This window comes from Trichoderma breve, chromosome 3, assembly GCF_028502605.1.
Source record: "Trichoderma breve strain T069 chromosome 3, whole genome shotgun sequence".
NCBI lineage: Eukaryota > Fungi > Ascomycota > Sordariomycetes > Hypocreales > Hypocreaceae > Trichoderma > Trichoderma breve.
Genome location: NC_079234.1, coordinates 3,855,226 through 3,874,575, shown reverse-complemented (window position 1 = coordinate 3,874,575; position 19,350 = coordinate 3,855,226). Strand labels below are relative to the sequence as shown.

General features: G+C 46.9%; 8 protein-coding genes across 8 annotated transcripts; 3 read left to right on the top strand and 5 right to left on the bottom strand.

The window, feature by feature from the left end:
• Positions 1 to 1,872: 1,872 nt before the first annotated feature.
• On the top strand, positions 1,873 to 2,517 carry T069G_05582 (hsp20/alpha crystallin family domain-containing protein; the record flags this gene model as incomplete). The annotated part of the gene is made up of 1 exon (XM_056172792.1): positions 1,873 to 2,517. The coding sequence occupies one exon, from the start codon at positions 1,873 to 1,875 to the stop codon at positions 2,515 to 2,517; it is 645 nt and encodes a 214-aa protein (XP_056029650.1).
• A 342-nt stretch (positions 2,518 to 2,859) lies between these two features.
• Positions 2,860 to 5,139, bottom strand: T069G_05581 (hsp70 protein domain-containing protein; the record flags this gene model as incomplete). Its single annotated transcript, XM_056172791.1, has 8 exons — positions 2,860 to 3,068; positions 3,139 to 3,274; positions 3,369 to 3,582; positions 3,683 to 4,160; positions 4,245 to 4,314; positions 4,375 to 4,419; positions 4,489 to 4,754; positions 4,809 to 5,139. 8 exons carry the CDS (start codon positions 5,137 to 5,139, stop codon positions 2,860 to 2,862), a joined length of 1,749 nt encoding a protein of 582 aa, XP_056029649.1.
• An 887-nt stretch (positions 5,140 to 6,026) lies between these two features.
• T069G_05580 (uncharacterized protein) lies at positions 6,027 to 7,419 on the top strand (the record flags this gene model as incomplete). The annotated part of the gene is made up of 3 exons (XM_056172790.1): positions 6,027 to 6,113; positions 6,221 to 6,860; positions 6,935 to 7,419. 3 exons carry the CDS (start codon positions 6,027 to 6,029, stop codon positions 7,417 to 7,419), a joined length of 1,212 nt encoding a protein of 403 aa, XP_056029648.1.
• A 234-nt stretch (positions 7,420 to 7,653) lies between these two features.
• Positions 7,654 to 8,839, bottom strand: T069G_05579 (uncharacterized protein; the record flags this gene model as incomplete). The annotated part of the gene is made up of 2 exons (XM_056172789.1): positions 7,654 to 8,192; positions 8,251 to 8,839. The coding sequence occupies 2 exons, from the start codon at positions 8,837 to 8,839 to the stop codon at positions 7,654 to 7,656; spliced, it is 1,128 nt and encodes a 375-aa protein (XP_056029647.1).
• Positions 8,840 to 9,319: 480 nt separating this feature from the next.
• On the bottom strand, positions 9,320 to 10,366 carry T069G_05578 (transcription initiation factor IID, 18kD subunit domain-containing protein; the record flags this gene model as incomplete). Its single annotated transcript, XM_056172788.1, has 3 exons — positions 9,320 to 10,126; positions 10,180 to 10,269; positions 10,325 to 10,366. 3 exons carry the CDS (start codon positions 10,364 to 10,366, stop codon positions 9,320 to 9,322), a joined length of 939 nt encoding a protein of 312 aa, XP_056029646.1.
• Positions 10,367 to 11,447: 1,081 nt separating this feature from the next.
• On the bottom strand, positions 11,448 to 12,236 carry T069G_05577 (fatty acid hydroxylase superfamily domain-containing protein; the record flags this gene model as incomplete). Its single annotated transcript, XM_056172787.1, has 1 exon — positions 11,448 to 12,236. The coding sequence occupies one exon, from the start codon at positions 12,234 to 12,236 to the stop codon at positions 11,448 to 11,450; it is 789 nt and encodes a 262-aa protein (XP_056029645.1).
• Positions 12,237 to 15,399: 3,163 nt separating this feature from the next.
• On the top strand, positions 15,400 to 17,475 carry T069G_05576 (heterokaryon incompatibility protein (HET) domain-containing protein; the record flags this gene model as incomplete). The annotated part of the gene is made up of 3 exons (XM_056172786.1): positions 15,400 to 15,782; positions 15,843 to 15,939; positions 15,997 to 17,475. 3 exons carry the CDS (start codon positions 15,400 to 15,402, stop codon positions 17,473 to 17,475), a joined length of 1,959 nt encoding a protein of 652 aa, XP_056029644.1.
• Positions 17,476 to 17,701: 226 nt separating this feature from the next.
• Positions 17,702 to 18,682, bottom strand: T069G_05575 (uncharacterized protein; the record flags this gene model as incomplete). Its single annotated transcript, XM_056172785.1, has 1 exon — positions 17,702 to 18,682. The coding sequence occupies one exon, from the start codon at positions 18,680 to 18,682 to the stop codon at positions 17,702 to 17,704; it is 981 nt and encodes a 326-aa protein (XP_056029643.1).
• Between the last annotated feature and the right edge of the window lie 668 nt (positions 18,683 to 19,350).

The following is a 19,350-nucleotide window of genomic DNA, read 5'->3' as shown; positions in this document are numbered from 1 at the left end:
TCATCCACCGGTGTCGGTCAGCACTATTGCAAGTACTAATTCTCGCAGAGAACATCTACTTCGCAAACACATACGCCCGGCTATTCTATGTGAGAATTGCTTTGAAGAGTTTGAAGATGATGACAGCTTACGGGAACACTTTGAGTCACAGTGTGAAAGAAAGGCGCATTCTCCCTATCTTAGTACGGACCAGCAAAGCCAATTGCAAACGCGGATCAAGGGGGGCATGAAAGAAGCCGAGAAAATGGAACAGATGTATCAGATTTTCTCCATTAATGGAGCTTTCCTTAGCATAGGTAAGTGCTTCTATTTCACTAAAGCTAGCTGATTGCTAACTCATATGGCATGCAGAAAGAAGCAGACAAATCAGATTTGAAATGTCGCTACGTTCAGCTATTGCGGCCTCTTTGATACCACCTGGAGATATTGAACGCATTACGAATGATACTCTTCAAGCGATACAGAGAGCTAAGTCCACAGTTGGAATTGAGCATGACCGTAAACCCTAAAGATACAATGGGTTCGAGGATGCGCTAGCAGTCTCAAGTGGCGTAACGGAGCACGGACCTCTTGATATTGTGCATAATGGCGATAATCAGTTCGTACATCTGGGGAATTGACAAGTACACTATTGGATTTTGGCGGGATGCATATAGACAAGGGTATGAGAGCGATACGAATAGTGATGATGACGGTCAGATATAAATTGAACACAGCCCACAATTACAGTTCCTATGGTAGACATTTCTGCTATATTTGATAGATGTTTTTATTTTTTGATGATATAGCTTATGGCTCAACACTCCCTCTGACGTACATCTCGTTACGGATCACATCTTGACACAGAGTTCTCAGGATTTGCAAGTACTGAGAATCAATTGGCATGTAGCTGGACATACCACTGAAGTATGATGGCTTTAGTAATTGAGCGAGCATCTAAAGCTTGTTGAAGAGAAAACCTTGGAGCATTCGCTACAAATCACGATCCCAATTAAGTTCAGGGTAAGCCGAGGAGTCAGCCGCAAAGTAGAAGGGGCCGCACTGCTCTACTACTATCCATATTTTCCTGATGAAGCAATCAAAACTTGGCATCAAGGGAATGAACTGACTTTGGGCGACTGTAATATGTAGTGGTTTTACTCGCACTCGAAGTTTTTCTCCTGTTCCGCCAAGTCTTGCTCGCGGCAGGTGACTGAGTTTTGGATGTACCCAACGCAGGGACACGATCGTTACACTTTTGGATGACCTGGAGTTTGGACTATCTGCATCCAATCCAAATGTATGACGTATCGCAATAACATAGTGCATCTACAATGTATTTGACCGATTGAATGCAATGCTGCATGAGAGCATCTTGTCCCAATTCTTGGTGGAGTTGGTCCAATACGAACATGAAGGGAGCTAAAGGTACGTACCCAAGTGCCTAAGTACGTACCTCTTCTAGTTCCCGCTTTAGGACCCTGCCACCAGTGCCCCACTTGCCAAATACGGTAGGCAGCTCTGAATGGAAATTTCGAGAAAGCTCCGGTACTGTCCAGCCAATTCTACACGTTACGAGCAGTATCGTGATGAAGCCTCGATGATCTCACCACAGCTTCTAGAATACTCCAAGACTCCATTTCCAGTATGCCGACGAAGATTCAAGAATCATCTCCGTTTGCACTCCTCCAACTATAAAGAAGTCGTTCTAAACCTCCATCGTCTGTCCTCTTCTGTCACAACACAAGACACAAGCAAATCAACAACACACACAACAAACACTCTTACAACGCGCTCACACAACCAAGTCTCAAAAGACTACATCTCTTTCTAAACCAACCATCAACCATCAACAAACAAACAATCACCAAGTCTTTCATCTAATCATCCAAAATGGCCTTTCTTCAGCGCAACTTTTACACTCCCGAGACCTCTTTCACTCCTCTCTTCCGCCTTCTTGAGGACTTCGACAACTACTCTCGCCAAGGCAACGACAACCAGCGTACCAGCCGCCGCACTATCGCTCACTGGCAGCCCAAGTTTGACGTCCGCGAGACGGGCGAAGCTTACGAACTCCATGGCGAGCTCCCTGGAATGAAGAAGCAGGATGTGCACATCGAGTTCACCGACCCTCAATCGATTGTCATCCGCGGCAAAGTCGAGCGCACCTACACGGCTGGTACCCCTCCTGCTGGTGCTCTCGAAGACTCTTCCAAGAGCGGCGCCATCACTGAGTCTGGCGAGCACGAACGCCCCAAGTCTCCTCACCAGGCTACCGTTGAGGACGAAAACGAGGCTGGAAACACCACCGCCCCTGCCGAAGGCGAGGTGGTCAAGGCCGACTCCTCCAAGAAGCAACCTACCGACTCCGCCAAATATTGGCTCACCGAGCGAAGCATCGGCGAGTTTTCTCGCACTTTCAACTTCCCCGCTCGTGTCAACCAGGATGGTGTGACGGCCAGCTTTACAGACGGCATCCTCAACGTTGTCGTTCCCAAGGCGGCCAAACACGAGCCTCGCCGAATCAACGTGCTCTAAAGCACCACCAAAACAAATGTCTTCTCTGATACCATATTCTATTTTCCTTTGTTATCACGCGCACATATAATTCAACGATCATTTCGGAGATTGCATGGAAGGGGCGTTTTGAATTTAAGTTACCCACGGTGAAAGTCTCTCCTTAAGGATGTGGAAACAGCAAGTGATGGAGCACGAGTTGTAAAAGCGTTGAAAATTCATTCCTTGATTTAAGTTTTACAATTTAAACTAGCAAACTAATAAAATGCATTTGATCATATACGAAGTTCTCTAGATTCTCAGTGATATAAACATCTAGACTAGTGCATATCTAGGTGCGACAACAGGTGCTTCAGATTAAAACTACTCATCAACGATGTTAATCGCCGCTTTTCCAACTTCTCTATCTCGATAAAAGATCCGGAATGCCAAGTGGCCAGCTTCATCATCCAATCGGATGTTCAGAGTCAGTGGAAGCGAATAATATGTTGTACCATGCTTTTTAACGTGCGTCAGCTCATGTTTGTTAAGGCCGTCTAACGTAGCTATCACTTCGCCGACCTTTTCGATTCCTATGCGCGCAGACGATTAGCAATTTGCATAATATGCAAAAGCGATGGTTAAATAAAAAGCTCATCGTACGTTCATTCTCTATAGTGTCGGGTGCATCATCCAAGTTACACGAGTACAAGATATACTCGTTCGATTTCGGAATATCGTCTTGGAAGTATGAGCAAAACTCTGCGTTGATTTCTGTTTCGTAATCGATGAATTCGCCCTGTTTAAAATATAGGAAAAAATTAATGGAGATGTTGAATGAGATTAGAGTATAGCAGAAGGTACATTCTGCTAAGGTTCTTGATGTTGCTTACCTTGCCGACTTCCCAGTGCATGAATCCCGTCAGATATTCCTCGTTCCGTATATGATCCATCCAGACCCACCTCTTTTTTGTATCAAAATGTGCATGGATGGATGGCTGGTAGACGTGACTCATATTGTGACCATAATGTCTTCGGCACTTCTTTTGCCTCACGATGGAACCTTCCAATCCACGCAAAACCGCCCCGCAAACTACAGCAGACCACCTGGGAAATCAGTCAGTCAGCTCACACATATCTTTGTCCTGACAGTGGTTTATATCCGGTATGAAGCATGAAGAGATTTACTCTTGAAAGATCAACTTACGCGCCAGTGATTGGGGTTGTGACTCTTATCCCTCTATTTTGGGACCACTCCGTCAGCTGTTCTTTCAAGTATGGTGAAGAACCAAAGCCGCCCACTAAGACAATGGTTTCAACAGGCCGTTCTTTTTTCAATTTGATTTGGTTGACTTGTTCTTCCACGAGACGAATAATCATACTGATGACTGGGTCAAAGAGCATCTTGTAATCTTCTTGAGTCAAGAGAACTGATGAGGAGCGTCTCTCGTAGTACTTCTCCATTGAAGGGGTGACTTTGAGTTTCGGCATGTAAAGCATCAGACGATGGGCCCGTTTGCTTGGCGTCTTCATACTGAAATCTTTCTTTTTGAGCTCGAACTGGTCCATAAAGCTACTGCCAGGACCGATTTGTTCGGGCCCGAGTGACGTGAAAGCATCACCAAAGCGATCTGCCATTAGTTTGAATAGGTTTCTATCCACGAAAGTTCCACCGCATTTACCCGCTACATGAATAAAGCGCTGGTTAATTTTATTCTCATCTTTTCTTTATTTGTGGGTAGGTCTTTGTCTTGGGGCCCATAACTTACCAACGCCGACAACAGTTTCTCTAAGCTTTAAGGTTGGCCGCGTGGCCTCCACTTCATATGTAGTGATATCCTAAGCCATATGTTAAACATTGGTAAACAAATGAGTTTTCAACAATGGAAGGGGACATACCACAGTGCCACCCCCGCAGTCACAAACCATTACTCCAGTTTCGGGCTGTCTAGAAGTAAGCACATACATCGCTTTGATGTGACATGATTACCATCAGGAAGTACACGTGCTCACCTTAACAAAATTTTCTAGTCGATGTAGGCTAGACTTCAATGCAAGCTGTGCCGCTGCCTCTGGCTCAGATATAAGCATTATCTTATCCATGTGTCGTGTAGCGAACCCTGCATCTGTTGCTGCAGATTTTGTGAGCAACTTTGCCTTTTCACTCCAGGATGCTGGAACGGTAAGCCAAAATTCAATTGGTAGGTTTTCGATCTTATGGGAGCCGAGGTGTTCATTGACAGCATCATCAAACATAGCCTTCATGCCTTTGAGGTATTCTGTAGCAACGTCCTTTGCTGATCGGCCCTTGGGTAGTTGCATGATGTCCATACCACCCGGTAGATAGAGGTCGGGGTCATCATATTCAGACACCAAAGATGATTTATCGAGAAGAAGCTTTGTCCAGGCGTACGTTTTCATGCCAGGTTCCACCTGATATCCCCATGCGTTCTTATCTAGCTCCGGATTTTCATCCATAAAAGCAACTCTTGTTGGTGCCTTTACGCAGTGCTCGGCGCTATGCGATGATGAACCGGGGTACTTGGTCCATGGAAATATGTCCTTGAAGTCAGTCGCATTGGAAAGCGCAAAACTGAGGCCCGAGTACGTGGTCCCATAGTCGATTCCCACGATAAGTTTGGTTCTTTCTGCAACGAAGTTCATCTTGATTCTTTCTGATAAACTACAGGTATGGGATACAACAGGCAACATAGGTCGGGTTTAGAGAATTTAACTGAAGGCAAGAATCACACGGATGGGGTTTGGAGATATTTCGACCCCTTTTCGTAGGCCTCCCGTGTTACGTGTTGGCGCAACATGAAACTACTATGGATGAGGCATATCATTCACAGCCTCGTTGCGATAAATGATCCTGAAATATAATCAGTTGATCACAAGGCTTGCACATGCATACGCGCCGGCCATAATTGTAGGCCTTCGGCATGCCGATAAGTCGTGTTCATCTCTCATTTGGTGGCGTATGTGTCAAACCCTTTAATTCGCTATTTTAATTGGCCTAATGACGGTGTGGGTGGATATGAATAGTTGCATCTTGTTGGGGGATTGGATGGCCGCAGGTTACACCAGTCGTTGGCCTCCCATTGTTATCTACATCCCCAGTATTCTTGTTGGCCTTCCACTCTAGCCACTGTTATATCGACCGCAATTATTTTGGACTTACTGTCCACAAGTTTCTTCTGCAGTCTCTCTTCTATTCATGGCAATTTTGCTATTGCAGCTGAAAGCGCAGTACCCACGTCTCACCTCAAAACATTTGTACTACCATAGGCGGCGTTCACGATGCGATCACCAGTATCTTCAACGACATCGATTTACGAAATGATGGAAGAAGAGTCGCCATTGCACTCCGAAAACGGTGTTACTGAAAAATATAACGAAGACGAGGTACTCACATTATTATTATTATCCCTCTGCTTTTCTTTTACTAGTTATAAAATTGATGTATTAGCTGCTGATGACTGCGGATATCAAATAGAGAGGCTGTGAATTGTACGAACAGAAACGATACTATGACATATCTACAATTCAACATGGATCGGCGAACTACTTCAAATTGGATGAGACCACCAAAGGAAAATCTAGGCAGCCTCGTCCAAGCGACTTATCACAAGATACTGGTATAATTTCGAATGCATTGGATGACAAGTCAACTAGAAGAAGAAGCAGTTGGACTGAAGTAGTGAGAACGGCAGCGCATCGCATATTAACTAGAGATGCGGGCCAGTCGTGGCAGAAGGATCAGATACGCCATACACAAACGTCTGCTTCGAGACGAGCTCCAAGATCGGCCGCTGCTCCCTACGAACAAGTCAAGCGAGAATCAAACGAGCTACAAGAAATAAGACACCATGCTCAGAGTCTAGAGAACACTGTGCACAAGTTGACAAAAGAGCTCAAAATAGCACGCGAAGAGATATCTATTCTTAGAAAAGCCGTTACTGAAAACGAGGCCATCATCACTCAGGCCCATGCAACTGCCATCTCTACGCTAGCAGGCAATGTCTCAAGAGGAATCACAGACGACATGATTAGAGAAGAGCTCAATAAGTTCTTACAGACTGAATTTTTCTCTTGGTGTGCCGATTTGTGTACAGAGAAGATTCTTGATGAACAGGCGGCGCTGCATAAACTCCTCCAAGATGGTATCATTAACAAACGCGAGAGCTATTTGAAAAGCCCGGAATATCTCAAATTTACCTTGAATACGCCTGACGGGAACGGCCCCTTCGTGTTACTTCAAGCGGTCTTGATCCACAGACTGTGTCATTTCTATTTGTGCGATGCATACTTTTTGGCAAAAGAATTACACAGTAATACCAATAACCGCTCCAACCTGTGTCAGCTTGAGCGAATCTTTGGTCAAAGTATGTATTTTGTGTGCCCTCATCGATAAGGGCCTAGTACTGACGCGCTTGGTATACAGCACAACCAAATGCAGCAATCAACTGGAGGATTCAGACTGTTGAATGCCTTGAAAAGTCGGTGCCAATAGTGAATGAGAATTTGCAAAGAGAAGTTCAAATGTTTGTGGAGGACTACAAGTTCTTACTTTCTGAGGTATATGACCATGAGGCCCACCAGGATCTGGTACAGATATTTGCCGACTTTGCTAAGTTAGCACTCAAAATGTGGAAAACGCAGACCAACATCAAGTGGTATGACTTGAATAGCTTTGAGGAACCACACTTTCAACCTGGCAATCCGTGGATAGAAGTCGATCACTCGTTGATGTCACGGATGGGTCGGCATTTAAACGGCCGTCCAATTGGACTTCTTATTCATCCAATGATAACGTCCCAATCGCCGTCAAAGAGCGATAAAATGGAAGAGGTGGTATGGCTCAAAGCCCTTGCTTGGGTATCTGATAAAGATGAGCCAACGAACGAGGAGTTAGTTGGACAGGCTGACTCTCACAGAGTATAGTGTGTATACCGTTGCAATCTATGTTCCCGGAGATTGGCTTCCGCGGCATCCAGACTGCGTATAGAATCCTATACACAGATATTCAAGATAGATAAATGAGGAGATATGTTCACTAAATGCGGCAAACACTTGTATCAACGGGATATAATGAGAAGAAAGGAGCGTCATACGGGAAAAGAAGGAATACATTCACCTCTATGTAGTATCTCAACTAATACATGTGAAACATTCTCATTAGTCTTTATCCTGGAAAGCCCTTGAAATTGCTAAACTGACAATAGGGTAAGACATGATCTTATCATGCAGCCCCCATGTCGTGATGGCTTCTCGAAGGTTTCCCTTTTGCGTCTCTTGTTTCACAACCCAACCTCCAGCCTGTAAATCCAATTTTGAGGCTAGCTTTTCCCTCTCAAGTTCTTCATAACTTATCCCATGTGGCAAAGTTGCGTTAATAGCGTGCCAGTATAACAGGTCACTGTGTTTCCAAGGAATGTCATAGTCATCCTCTGCGTGGATAATAGTAATGTTGTACCGTGCCGAGTCGTCGGAAGACATCTCACAGAATCGTATCAACTCTGCGAGCTTATTCTTGTTAGGCCACTTAGCAATAATAAAGCGATTAAAGAAGTCTAGAAGCCAGGGGAAACGAGCAATGGGATCAAGCAGTGGAATTGTACCCCCAATCCGGTACGTAGCCGTCAGCAGCTCAACATCCGCGAACGGTGCCACGAGGACCATCCCTGAAAAGAATATTGGCTGGTCGACTTGGGTAGCTAAATGATGAGCCAAGGAAACGCTAACAGCCGTGCCGAGCGACTGCGCGAAAAGTACTATGCGTGATGGCGGTATTTACCGCCCACTTGGCCAAAGTGAGAGCATCGGTCAACAGGCCATGTTCTGATGGGGATCCAGAGCTTATCCCAAAGCCACGATAATCGATGGCGACTGTGTGGATCTTGTCTTGGTTGAGTGCAGACATGGCCCGGTAGCTTTGAGGCCGCCAGCCAGATCCTAGTGTGCCTGCCGCTCCATGGAAGTAGAGGACAAGCAGAGACTCTGGGTCTTCTCTCAACAACTTGAATCCTAGCCGAGAAGTGATGTCAAGCGCGATACCGGCAGGCTCTGCTATAAGCTCCTTCTCGTATGTTCGATAGAGTCCAAGTGGGAGGATATGCCAGGCATGCAGCGTTTCTCCATCGCTGGTATCCAGAGTGAATGGCGTGACTTGGTTGTGAAGGAAGCCCCATTGCTCAGGGACGGTGACATCTTGGCCCCAGGTCAAGGTAACTTTGTTTAGGTATATGGTTTGGTTTTGACAAGTGGGAATGGTCAAAACCCCAATGAACAGGAAATATCCCACAGTTGATGCGACAAGCGCGTAAACGCCAGACCGTACCACTAAGCCGTTTTCATAGCCCATCGCCATTTATCGACAATAAGGATTTTACGAGCAGACTTGAAACGTTTTGACGTTTCAATTTAATTGTTTGGGTAAGAGTGAAAGAAGATGGCGTAGTTCACTGAAGATGTACGCAAGGCTAGCGCGTCCTGGGGCACAACAACGATAAGATCAATTAAGGAACAGCATATTTCAGTGCCTACTTATCCCTCGAGCTATGATCAAATAATAAACCGAGCTGTTGTTTAGCGAGAAGAAACAAACGCAGAGTAGTCCAGCCAGATCAAATCGATGACAACCAACAGCAAATCCTGCAGTGCCAATTCCCTTGGATGTACCAACTGGATGAGTGGTATCATTATTTTGGATGCAATAAAAGTTCTTGTTCAAATGTTGAATATATATAGATATAAAACATTTCATCTTTGTGGTTCATTCTTGATATTTTAATGAGTTCTGGTCGAGTTTCAGCGGACTCAAATCTAGTTATCAATCAGTATGCTACAGGAACGGGATACCAGCGGAATTTCTTACCAAGACATATGCTACCCGTCCTCGTCTTTTGAACGGAGTCTTTCTCAGTCGACGAGATTGCAAATTTTGAAACGCTCGGCGGATATGCCGAGTCTCTAGAGGGTTTCTTGCCCTCGGTGGTGGCGAGAATAGACCCCCAGCATCCTGGTTCTCAAACGAACTGTCCATAGAGTATTCTCGAGATTCCATCTCGCCACACTGTATCTTCAACGCCTCGATGGTAAGATTCTGCACCATCTCTGATGTGATAAAGCCTAGAATGTCGAGCACGTCATCGTTCGGCTTGTGCTCAGCTATGATACCCAGGCCGGCCCATTCGCGGAATCGCTTGGCCTTGCGCCAGGTGAACGAAGCGTGTCGGTATTGCGACCAGATGGCATACTCGGAGGCAGTCATGTCTTGCGTGCGTTCATCATTCTTTCTCAGCTTTTCAAGCGACGCAGCTCCTATCAACTCCCCATGATGCTCAATAACGGGAACCTGTACTTCATAGAAAGACTCCACATCCCACGGTAACGAAACCGGCATGATTTGAGCTGTACTACCGGTGGCATCCTGTGATGAGCCTGCGCCGGTATCATCTTCTCCAAATACAAAATCATCCGTAGCTTCCTTACCGTCCGCATCTTTAGTTGTCCTTCGGACTGCCTTCCAGGCAAGAAAATTGCGGATCCGTTCAACGCGTGCACTGTCATTTCGGACCTGGAAAATGAGGTCGTCGTTGGAAAAGAAGCGAGCACCCCGTCGCCAAGCAAGTTCCTGGCTTGATTTTAACTAGAATGAATATGAGACATAGGGCACTTTAACCTGGAAGAGCGGCCGCTGACCATGTGAAAGACCTGTTGTTGGACAAGAGTCTCAATAAGAAGGATGGTTTCGGTGGAAGGATCCAATGTTTCTCCGGAAACATACATCATCTCCAAAATATTCAGTATCGAGATATTCTCATAATCTGGCTTTATGAGTGCTTACTTGTTGAATTTCTTGTCTGAACTTTGGTTCGCGAGAAGACATAATGGATTCAGGTGGCCTTGTCAGCGGATATTATGGCTGGCAACAGACTCAAAGCAAGTTAACAAATTAGCAAGACAAAGGTCAAGGCAGCAAAAGCAGATGCCTTCAATGAAGTAACCTGCCCAAAGAATACTCAATGGGGATCTCAGGGTTGAGTTTTGAAGTCTTAATACTGGTGTGTTGCAGCACATCACGACCGATTTTATACACTTATTCAGTGTTATAGACGAGTGAACTCTCATATTATTCGCACTGTATCAGACAAGCAAGATGAGGCGGCAGTAGAAGAATTAAGACTTGGGGGGATCGTTTCATTTCGTATATTTGGTGACCCGCCAAAGTCCGCCTCAAGCTGCTCGCTAGCCATGCACTGTGCCCCTCTGGGTGGGTTATCTTGTGGGCCTTATTCCTGGCATGTTACCAATCTCGGTGTCCCTGATGGTGTAACCTTACCGTTTTCGGGGGCCAACGTTCATGGCTAAAGCAGGACGATGTCCACCTTTGCTTAATATGCGGAGGAACCTGGAACTGTGTTTATGTTGAGCGCTGAATCTTTGAGAGGGGATAAACAAAGACTTGACGTGAGATGGCAAGACGAATTCATTGATGAACAACTTGGAGAACAGGTATGTTCAAGTCTAAAGACTTGGTTTCAGTTCCTGGGCGGGAAATGGGCATTGTCGATCGAAGCCCAGAGCTGAAATGGCTGGATCCTGGCAAGACAGAGCAGTACAATCACTGCCAGAAAGTATGCTGGTTACAAATAACGCTTGAGACACGCTTACCGGCAAATTCGGAAAGATAGTTCAGAAATGAATAGTACATGATCTTGTTGCATCGATGAGGTGTGTATCGTCGTTCAATAGATATCAACCTATCCAGCATTGTAGTCCGAGAGATTTGCAATTATAGCAAAGCTTCACTATTTCCTGATCGAGCAAACATTAGAGAATTTAAAAGGCTGCGTTCAATGTTTTTATTTCCTCAAAGTGAAACGCCTAATTTACGTACAAACAGTAAATTTGTTCGTCGCACTTGTAAGCCATCTTAGCGGCATTACGATTTCATCGCCCCAAGATCGTTACTCGGCCTTGGTGCGTCTTCTCTTGCGGTCTTTCTCAACAGTTCCGTGAATCCAATCCAACATTCCCAGTTGCCCCCAGGATCCGTAATACACATTCGCAGCTCCTTCGTGGTGACGGTCGTGCATATAAGCTGCCTCGTAAAAGAAATCGTAGCCGCTGTGGATCACCGTCGATGAGAACAAGACCAAGTACATGAAAGCCCACGTAGTTACAATATGGGTCTTCAGTATCAGCGGCGGTAGCAAGACCGGCAGCGAGTCAACCGTAAGATACTCAAGCGGATGCGCATACTTGGAGGCAAAGGCAACTGGCGCTGTGAACTCGTGGTGCACCTTGTGGAATCGCTTATATAGTGGCTTCCAGTGTGCAAGGCGGTGCCAATAGTAGTTGAAGGTCTCGCGCAAAATTAAATTCTGCACAAATCCAAGGACAAACTCGGTTGGTGTAGGCAGGTCAGGGACCACTCCCACAACGGCTTTGTGGTTTTTCCCTGCAAAGGCATACGACAGAGCCATATACATTGGGATGCTGAGAAGATCGTTGCAAAGCGCCATACCCGCAGCGCGTAAGACATCTTTGGGTTTAACCTTCTTGGATGTTGGCTGCATCTTGTGCTTCTCAGAAAAAGACGGTGCCATGTACTCAAGACAGGTGAAGCCAATGCAGGGTATCCACCAACTGAAGAGACTGACGGCTGTGATGCCGGCGAACTTGATTGTAAAAGGGTCGTAAGTCGCCACTACATGGTTCCAGAGGTCGTTGGCCTCCATTCTGATTGCGTCCATGATTAATGAAAACACCTGTGAAGTATGGTGCGCTGAGGTGGTTTGTAGAGTGCAGGTTTGCTGCAACCGCTCCTATAAATACTAAATATGAGATGCTAAGACCCCACGACAGCAGCCTAAAGAATACTCCGTGCCCAGGACGAAGGAGGATCACAATCCGAAGTCTGCCTCTCCGACTCACTATCCCCATTATAGACGTCGATGCTTCCCTGTGACGTTACGGTGAATGAGATGCCAGCCTATAAGACACACAGTTTTATCTTCAACATATAAGACACTAACGCACGACAGCCAGCTGCGTCCAAAGCGAGCCTAGCGCCAGAGCTGCAGAATCAGCTGAAGCAATAACCGCTTCCATTCATGAACAAGACACCTCATATCTGTGGGCCAGTGGTTATTATACATAATATCTCTAGTTTCAGTTTTCTTTTGACAGCTGTTTTTATCATCTCTTGAATTGGAAGGGATGTGCAAACTCGCCAGTCTTTGGTCTTAGTGAAAGTCTCATGAAGAGTCTTCATTCGCTGTATCGACTCTTGGGCCCAGAGACGCTGCATACTATCTCTAAGTCTGATTTCCCATGAAATTTAGGATCATGTGGGTCCTAGTACCGGATATCTTTAGGCCACATCATTAGGTTGAGTTAGCTCTAATGTATTTGGTGATAGCTTCATGGCTTGCCCAAACTCGGATGAAGGCGTGTGGCTCAGATCCACTGCACAAAATCCCTGCCATGGTCCCATAATTGGGTTCGCTCATTTATGGTTTGACAAGTTTTTAGATATTGGACGGCTGAATTGTAAAACTTCAAATAAACCATTGTAGATGTGGTGGGTTCAGTTGCCCCAAACGCTGTGTAATCTTTCCGAATTATCAAACTGAGATACCATCTGCGAGTCCTTGTACCGTCGTATCACCACCTCAATTAGATGATGTTGATGATACATCTATTCAGTACACCAGCTAGTTCCTTTCCAGTGGAATGGCATCGAGCTGAACCCTGGCTGGCCCAGGCAACCATCATCCAATACGGATGAACCTGACGTGGCAATTGGAGAAACTAATGTACAAATCGCGTCTCAGCAGTGGCTATATCAGCCACCTCATCGGCCTAGTTTTGTTCGGTCCTGATATCTCCGACAAGCGAATAGTTTGGCTCGGTTAACGTCGAGGATTGGTTAGATATCATGCGGGTTCATGATGGCGCGGGCGGAGAAGCCGGGTATAGATATGTCTCTCGTGTGGATGGGAGTAAATTGCTGGTAAATATTGAGCTTTGCAAATGGTAGCGCGGAGCGCTCGGGGTGAAACGACTGTGCCAGATTCATACATGGGTTAGTATGATTGAGCGGTTGAGTAAGTCAGCCATTATGCTGTTTCTGAGAGACATCCGCAGTCTAGAAAAGGAGCGGTGTTAATAATGGAATTAATGCTGCTAGTACGATCAGAATAACTATATCATCCAGTGGCGTAGATATATTTAATAGAAGAATGCTATTCAACTTTACATTGAAGCAGTAGAGATAAGAGCGTTTCAGTTTTTAAAATAGGCGTGGTCATAGTTGGCTGTATGCAGTGTATCTAGCTTCATCATTACTGTTAATGAAGTATTCTGAAATCTTAGATAGTGAGTCTAGACACTATTATATGATATGGTAGCAGATACTGTACGATCATTATATTAACTTTCCTTTTGCTACTGCTGCCTGAACCACTCCCGGGGACCACTCAAAGAAGATGCCACATACCATTAGATATTACATGAGAGTATGTTCGCTCATGTATGTATTCATGACATCAAGTCACCCAGGGTACTAATGACTTGCAATTCTCTCTGAATCAGGGAATTATTTGACAGCACATTTCTCTGAACCACATCAAGTTGATCTCATTGGCCTCTCCTTTGGATTTTGCCCCTCTCAATTAAGCACGTGCAGTCCTCCCCCAAAAGGTCGAGGGATCGTGCCAGTTATTAAATGATTTTCTATGAGTTATTTGATTGGAAGAATATAGCCGAAGACTGTAGATGAATGCGCCACCGAGATGTTCTGCATATCTTCCGAGTCAGCTTCCTCCAAACAAAGCTTGACTTCTCCGAGCAAGGAAAAGGGAGTTTTCATCGACTATTATATGCCACTCGCCCCCAATACTCCAACACAGCGAGTATATTGTTGGTTGGATCTGCGCGCTTTACATTGAGATGGCTGCCGCCCGCGCCATGGAAGGTTGTGTTCATAAGCCACTACCGATGGAAGCAAATGGCAGCAACATATATGCATTGGACCACATTGGATCACACAACATACATAGGTAGTTATGGCATTTTTGCCTGTTGGCCAGCACGGGACGAAAGAGGCAGCTCCTCAAAATAGGTGCTCATATCGACGCAAGAGACTGCGGCGGCAGCACTGCGCTGATGTTGTCACTTTGTCGTAGTCACAATGACCTTTCAAGGCTGCTAATTGAGAGTGGCATAGGTAAGAATGCAATAGATTATAAAGGCAGCACGGCGTTGCTTTTGTCACTATGCCATCTATTTGCATGTAAGTCCAGCGAATAGCGCCTAAACTTCCCACACTGCCACAAACAAAGGCAGCCTGCAGTTTTCTGGCTTCATAAATGATGAATGTTGAGACTGTCACAAACAGTACAATTCAAATCTTGACGATGAAATTATACCTCCATCTATTGGATCCGTTGAACGCAAACATTGTCTAGCGAGAGCTTACAAGTTCTGTTCAGCTAGCCGGAGTCCCACACCAGCCTGTATCACCCCTTGCAGAACTAATAAGCGTCCTAGGCGTATTTCGACGAACAAGGCTGCCAGACATTTGTTTGCCTGCGTCAAGTTGGATCTAACTATCACTGCGCAATTCATTTGATAGGTGGTATCCGTTAGTATCGACGGCAGAGAGTCGCGGTCACACAAAACTATCTACCCAGCCTCTTTCTGACATTTGATTGCTTGTGGAGGCAACCAGTCCTGCGATTAAAGCACCACAAGTCCATCAGGCCTACGCGTGCTACGGGAACTCCAACTATAGAAGCCTCTCGAAACATATCTCGACCTGACTGTCTATGTTTGCAGACAGAAAACACCAGAATCATCAGCGACAATATTGCTTTCCAATTTACTACCCCTCTTTAGGCCAGCATTGCCCAAATGAGTCGATATAACTACGACCAAATTGATCTCAAAGGGCACGCGATTCGACTGCTCCGCCTTCTTCCTGGGTCCGCATCTGAACAAATATCCTGCGAAATCATTCAAGCATGGCTCTGTCCACATAAAGACGTCCTACCGTACGAGGCGCTATCATACACCTGGGGCTCTGCGAAAGCACCCGAAAACATTACCGTCAACGGAAAGCTCCTCGCCGTGACGGAAAACCTGTACAAAGCTCTTCAACAACTGCGCTACCCTAACCAAGAGAGAATACTGTGGGTGGATGCCATTTGCATCAATCAAGATGACAACAGGGAGAGGGGCCACCAAGTGCAGCAAATGGGCGACATTTTCAAGAAAGCAGGACGAGTTATATTCTGGCTAGGCGAGAGCACGCCCTTCACTTCCTTCATTGACAATTTCATGACTGTGTTCGGCAGGCTGCAGCAGATCAGCCTCAGCTACCCTTACAGCAGCTGGAGCCGGAACGACGAGAACTGGAGACGCATTTGGACACATTCCATCGGGCCTGCTCTAGCAAACCCGGAATCGTTTTATCGGCTGAAGAGAGGCCTTTGGCATGTCCTCAATCAGCCTTGGTTTACGCGAGTCTGGATACTGCAGGAAGTGACCAACGCGAGGGAAGCGTTGCTGTGCTGCGGATCAAAGACCATCGCACCATGGATCTTGAGCATTGCTACGCAGCTTCTGGATGTACAGCCAGATTATCACCAAGAAGCCGTTATCGAAGTCATGCCTGGACCTTGGAGAGCGTCATCATGGTGGAACGAAAGCCAAGATCTTTATACACTACTCACGAAATTCGGCGACAGCCAGGCAACCGAGCCGCGCGACCTGATTTACGCATTGAAAGGCATGTCTTCCGATGCCAGAAACGAGCCCAGCTTGTACGCGGACTACAACAAACCGGAGCAGCAATTAGTCCAAGACGCCATCCTATTAATGTATCCCCTCAAAGTCGAGCATCTGGTAATCATTAAGCCGCCAGCGACAGTCCGGGATCTCATCCATGATCTTAAAGGGATATGCAGGCGCATTGCTTCCAACTGCCACGCGATATATTCTCGCCAAGACATGAAGGCCCTCATTCAGCTCAAGTCACCTCAAGTCCAAAGTCAAATATTCGTGGAATTACTCTCCCGGGACGGAAATGAAGACTTCGCCAAGCATCTCCTCCGGGATTGGGGAATGCAAGTCAAAATCATCAGAAAGCACCTCCACACCATAGCCTGGAGCAAGCTGAGCGCGGATATGGCCGAGATAGTCTTTCGTCTCATGGACGAGGACGCCATCGCGACAGTTCCCACTATAATCATGGCGGCCAGTAACGAGGCTTGTGGCGATAGGATCATTGAGTTTTTCTCTCAACACGGCACTGGTTATCTACCGGTATCAGATGACCTAATGAGAGGAGCAGCTTTAAATGAAGGCTGCGGGTGCAAAATCATGGAAAGGATTCTTCGTGATAAAAAGAATCATATATATCTCCCAGACGACATCTTCGACAATGTGGCAAACTGGGGAGACTCTCGTGTAAAGAAGCTGGAGATCATCGGCCGACTTGTAGACCACGACGAAAATTACGACAAGTTGACCGAGAAACTTTTGTTACATGCCGTTCGAATACCACCGTCCAGCATTCACGATACTCGCCATGAATACAAAAATGCGAGCGTGTGGCTCACAGAGAGGCTCTTGGTGCACCGCAGAAAACCCTCTGATATAACCGAGATATTGCAGAGAGCAGTAGCCAATTCCACCAATGCTGGAAAGCTAACGTCTCTTTTGTTTTTGTATTGGGGGAAACGGAGTTTTACCATTACGGATGATATTCTCTGGGCGGCTGTGACGAACAACGAGGGGGGACATGACGCGATGGCGTTGTTATTCAGGGAAATGCGACATGAGATGATTATTCCTCAAGCAATAATCGATTTCGCCCTTTCGTCAAAGAATGATGAGATTCGCCAATTGTTTACGCAGTATTGCACCAAACAATCTGAAGAGCTGTCGATTTCGAGCAGAGACCTCTCAGGTCCGGACGGCTTGTGAGTGTACCTAGTAAAAGGATAGCAAATACGAGGTGATGTAGTAAGAATAAATAGCATATAAAAAAGAAGAGATATATAATATATAAATAAATACTGATTATATCATGCCATGTAAATAAGCCATCACATCTCTAGCATTGAGACTCTTTGGAGGATTCTGTCTCATATACCACCGGTGAATAACTCATCTTCGTCCTCACATCTTCATCTTCATCCACGTCCTCGTCCTATCCATCACCACCATCCTCCTGCCTCACCTTTTTCGCATCCAACCTCCAAACACTCCCATCCAACGCCCCCCTCCTCGCCCACTCCGTCACCAACTCCAACGGCGTCTCATCCCCATAAAACGGCAATGGCACCTCAAACACCTCCACCGTCATCTTCTCCTCCGGGTCAATCTCCCTCCACCGCTCCGTCCTCACCGCCCCTAAATCATACACCAAATCCATCAACACAACCTTGATCTCCCTCTTCAACCTCGCGTCCTCCCTCGGCAGCTTGTGAAAATACTCGTCCTTCACATTCACCGCGTCCAGCCGCACCGGCCTCGCCAGCACCACGTGCTCCAGCCTCGGCAGCGTCGCAATGTCCCACCACAGCCAGTGACTGTCCATCGGCACGCCGAACAGCACCAGCCGCCTCAGCTCCGGCCACAGCCTCCACACGTCCGTGTGCCCGTCCGGCGGCACGCTCAGCGCCGGGTACTCGCCCACGCACGCAAACTCCTCCAGCCGATGCAGCTGCTCGAACCCGTCCCGCAGCGTCCGCCGCACGCTCAGGTGGTCCTCCAAGGGATCCAGGCTGCCAAACGGCATCTCCACCACCAGCCGCCGCAGCGTCTCGCACACCTCGCAGAACAGCTCCCGCACCCACGCCGCCGTCGGCAGGTCGTCCAGCGACTTGCCAAACGGCGCAATGTACAGCGCCGTCATGTGCCGCAGCGACAGCACGGGGGGCAGGCCCGGCACCAGCCGCGGCATGCACAGCAGCAGGTCCGCCAGCCGCCGGCCCGAGTCGACAAACACGCACCGCTGCCGCAGGAGCCGCGTGGCCTGCGCGTACGTTGCCCGCGATACCCTCGCCAGCGCCAGCAGCGTCCTGGTCGAGATGTGCGAGGCTGGCAGCAGCTGGTGTGGGTTTGGCGGCAGCACTGCTTCGACAACGAGGAGCAGCAGCTCGGGCGGCAAAGATGGCGATCTCGACATGTCGCCTACCGATCCCGATCCAGGGGAGTGAAGAAGCTCCATCAGCCCCAGAATGGCTGTCACATGTTTAGAAAGACAAGGAAATCTGTTGATGCTCTTAAAACCTCGTTTCGTTTGGCGGTGGTTGGTTCAGGTGAGGTTGATGGTGGATTCTTTGGGCAAGTTTTGCCCTCAAAACCAACTGGATGTCAGCTGAATCAGTTTAGGCCCAAAGTAGAGGGTACATGTACATCCTCACCACCAACTCCACCCTCATTGACGCCCATGTTGTGAACTTGTGATTACTGGAAACCAAACAATCAGACGACTTAGAAGGAACCACAGTTTCAGAATCAACAGCATACTTATCAATGACCCCCAAACTACCTAATACATCACGCCTCGACTATGTTGTCTACCTCACACGCTGTCTAGTACAATCTACAATTACCCAGGTGACCCTCCCTAGAATCCGAGTTGTCTTGTAAATGAAATCTACGACAACTACGGCATCCGACCTGAAATCCTTCCCAAACGCCCGAGAAAGAAGACGTACCAAAAAAAGACAAGCCCCGTTGATGAACTAAATTAAAATCAATGCCCATGATTAAAAAAAATTAATGCCGCAAGTGTCCAACTATCACCGCCGCGCCTTTCCATCACACAACTCCATATTCCCCCCCCCCCCC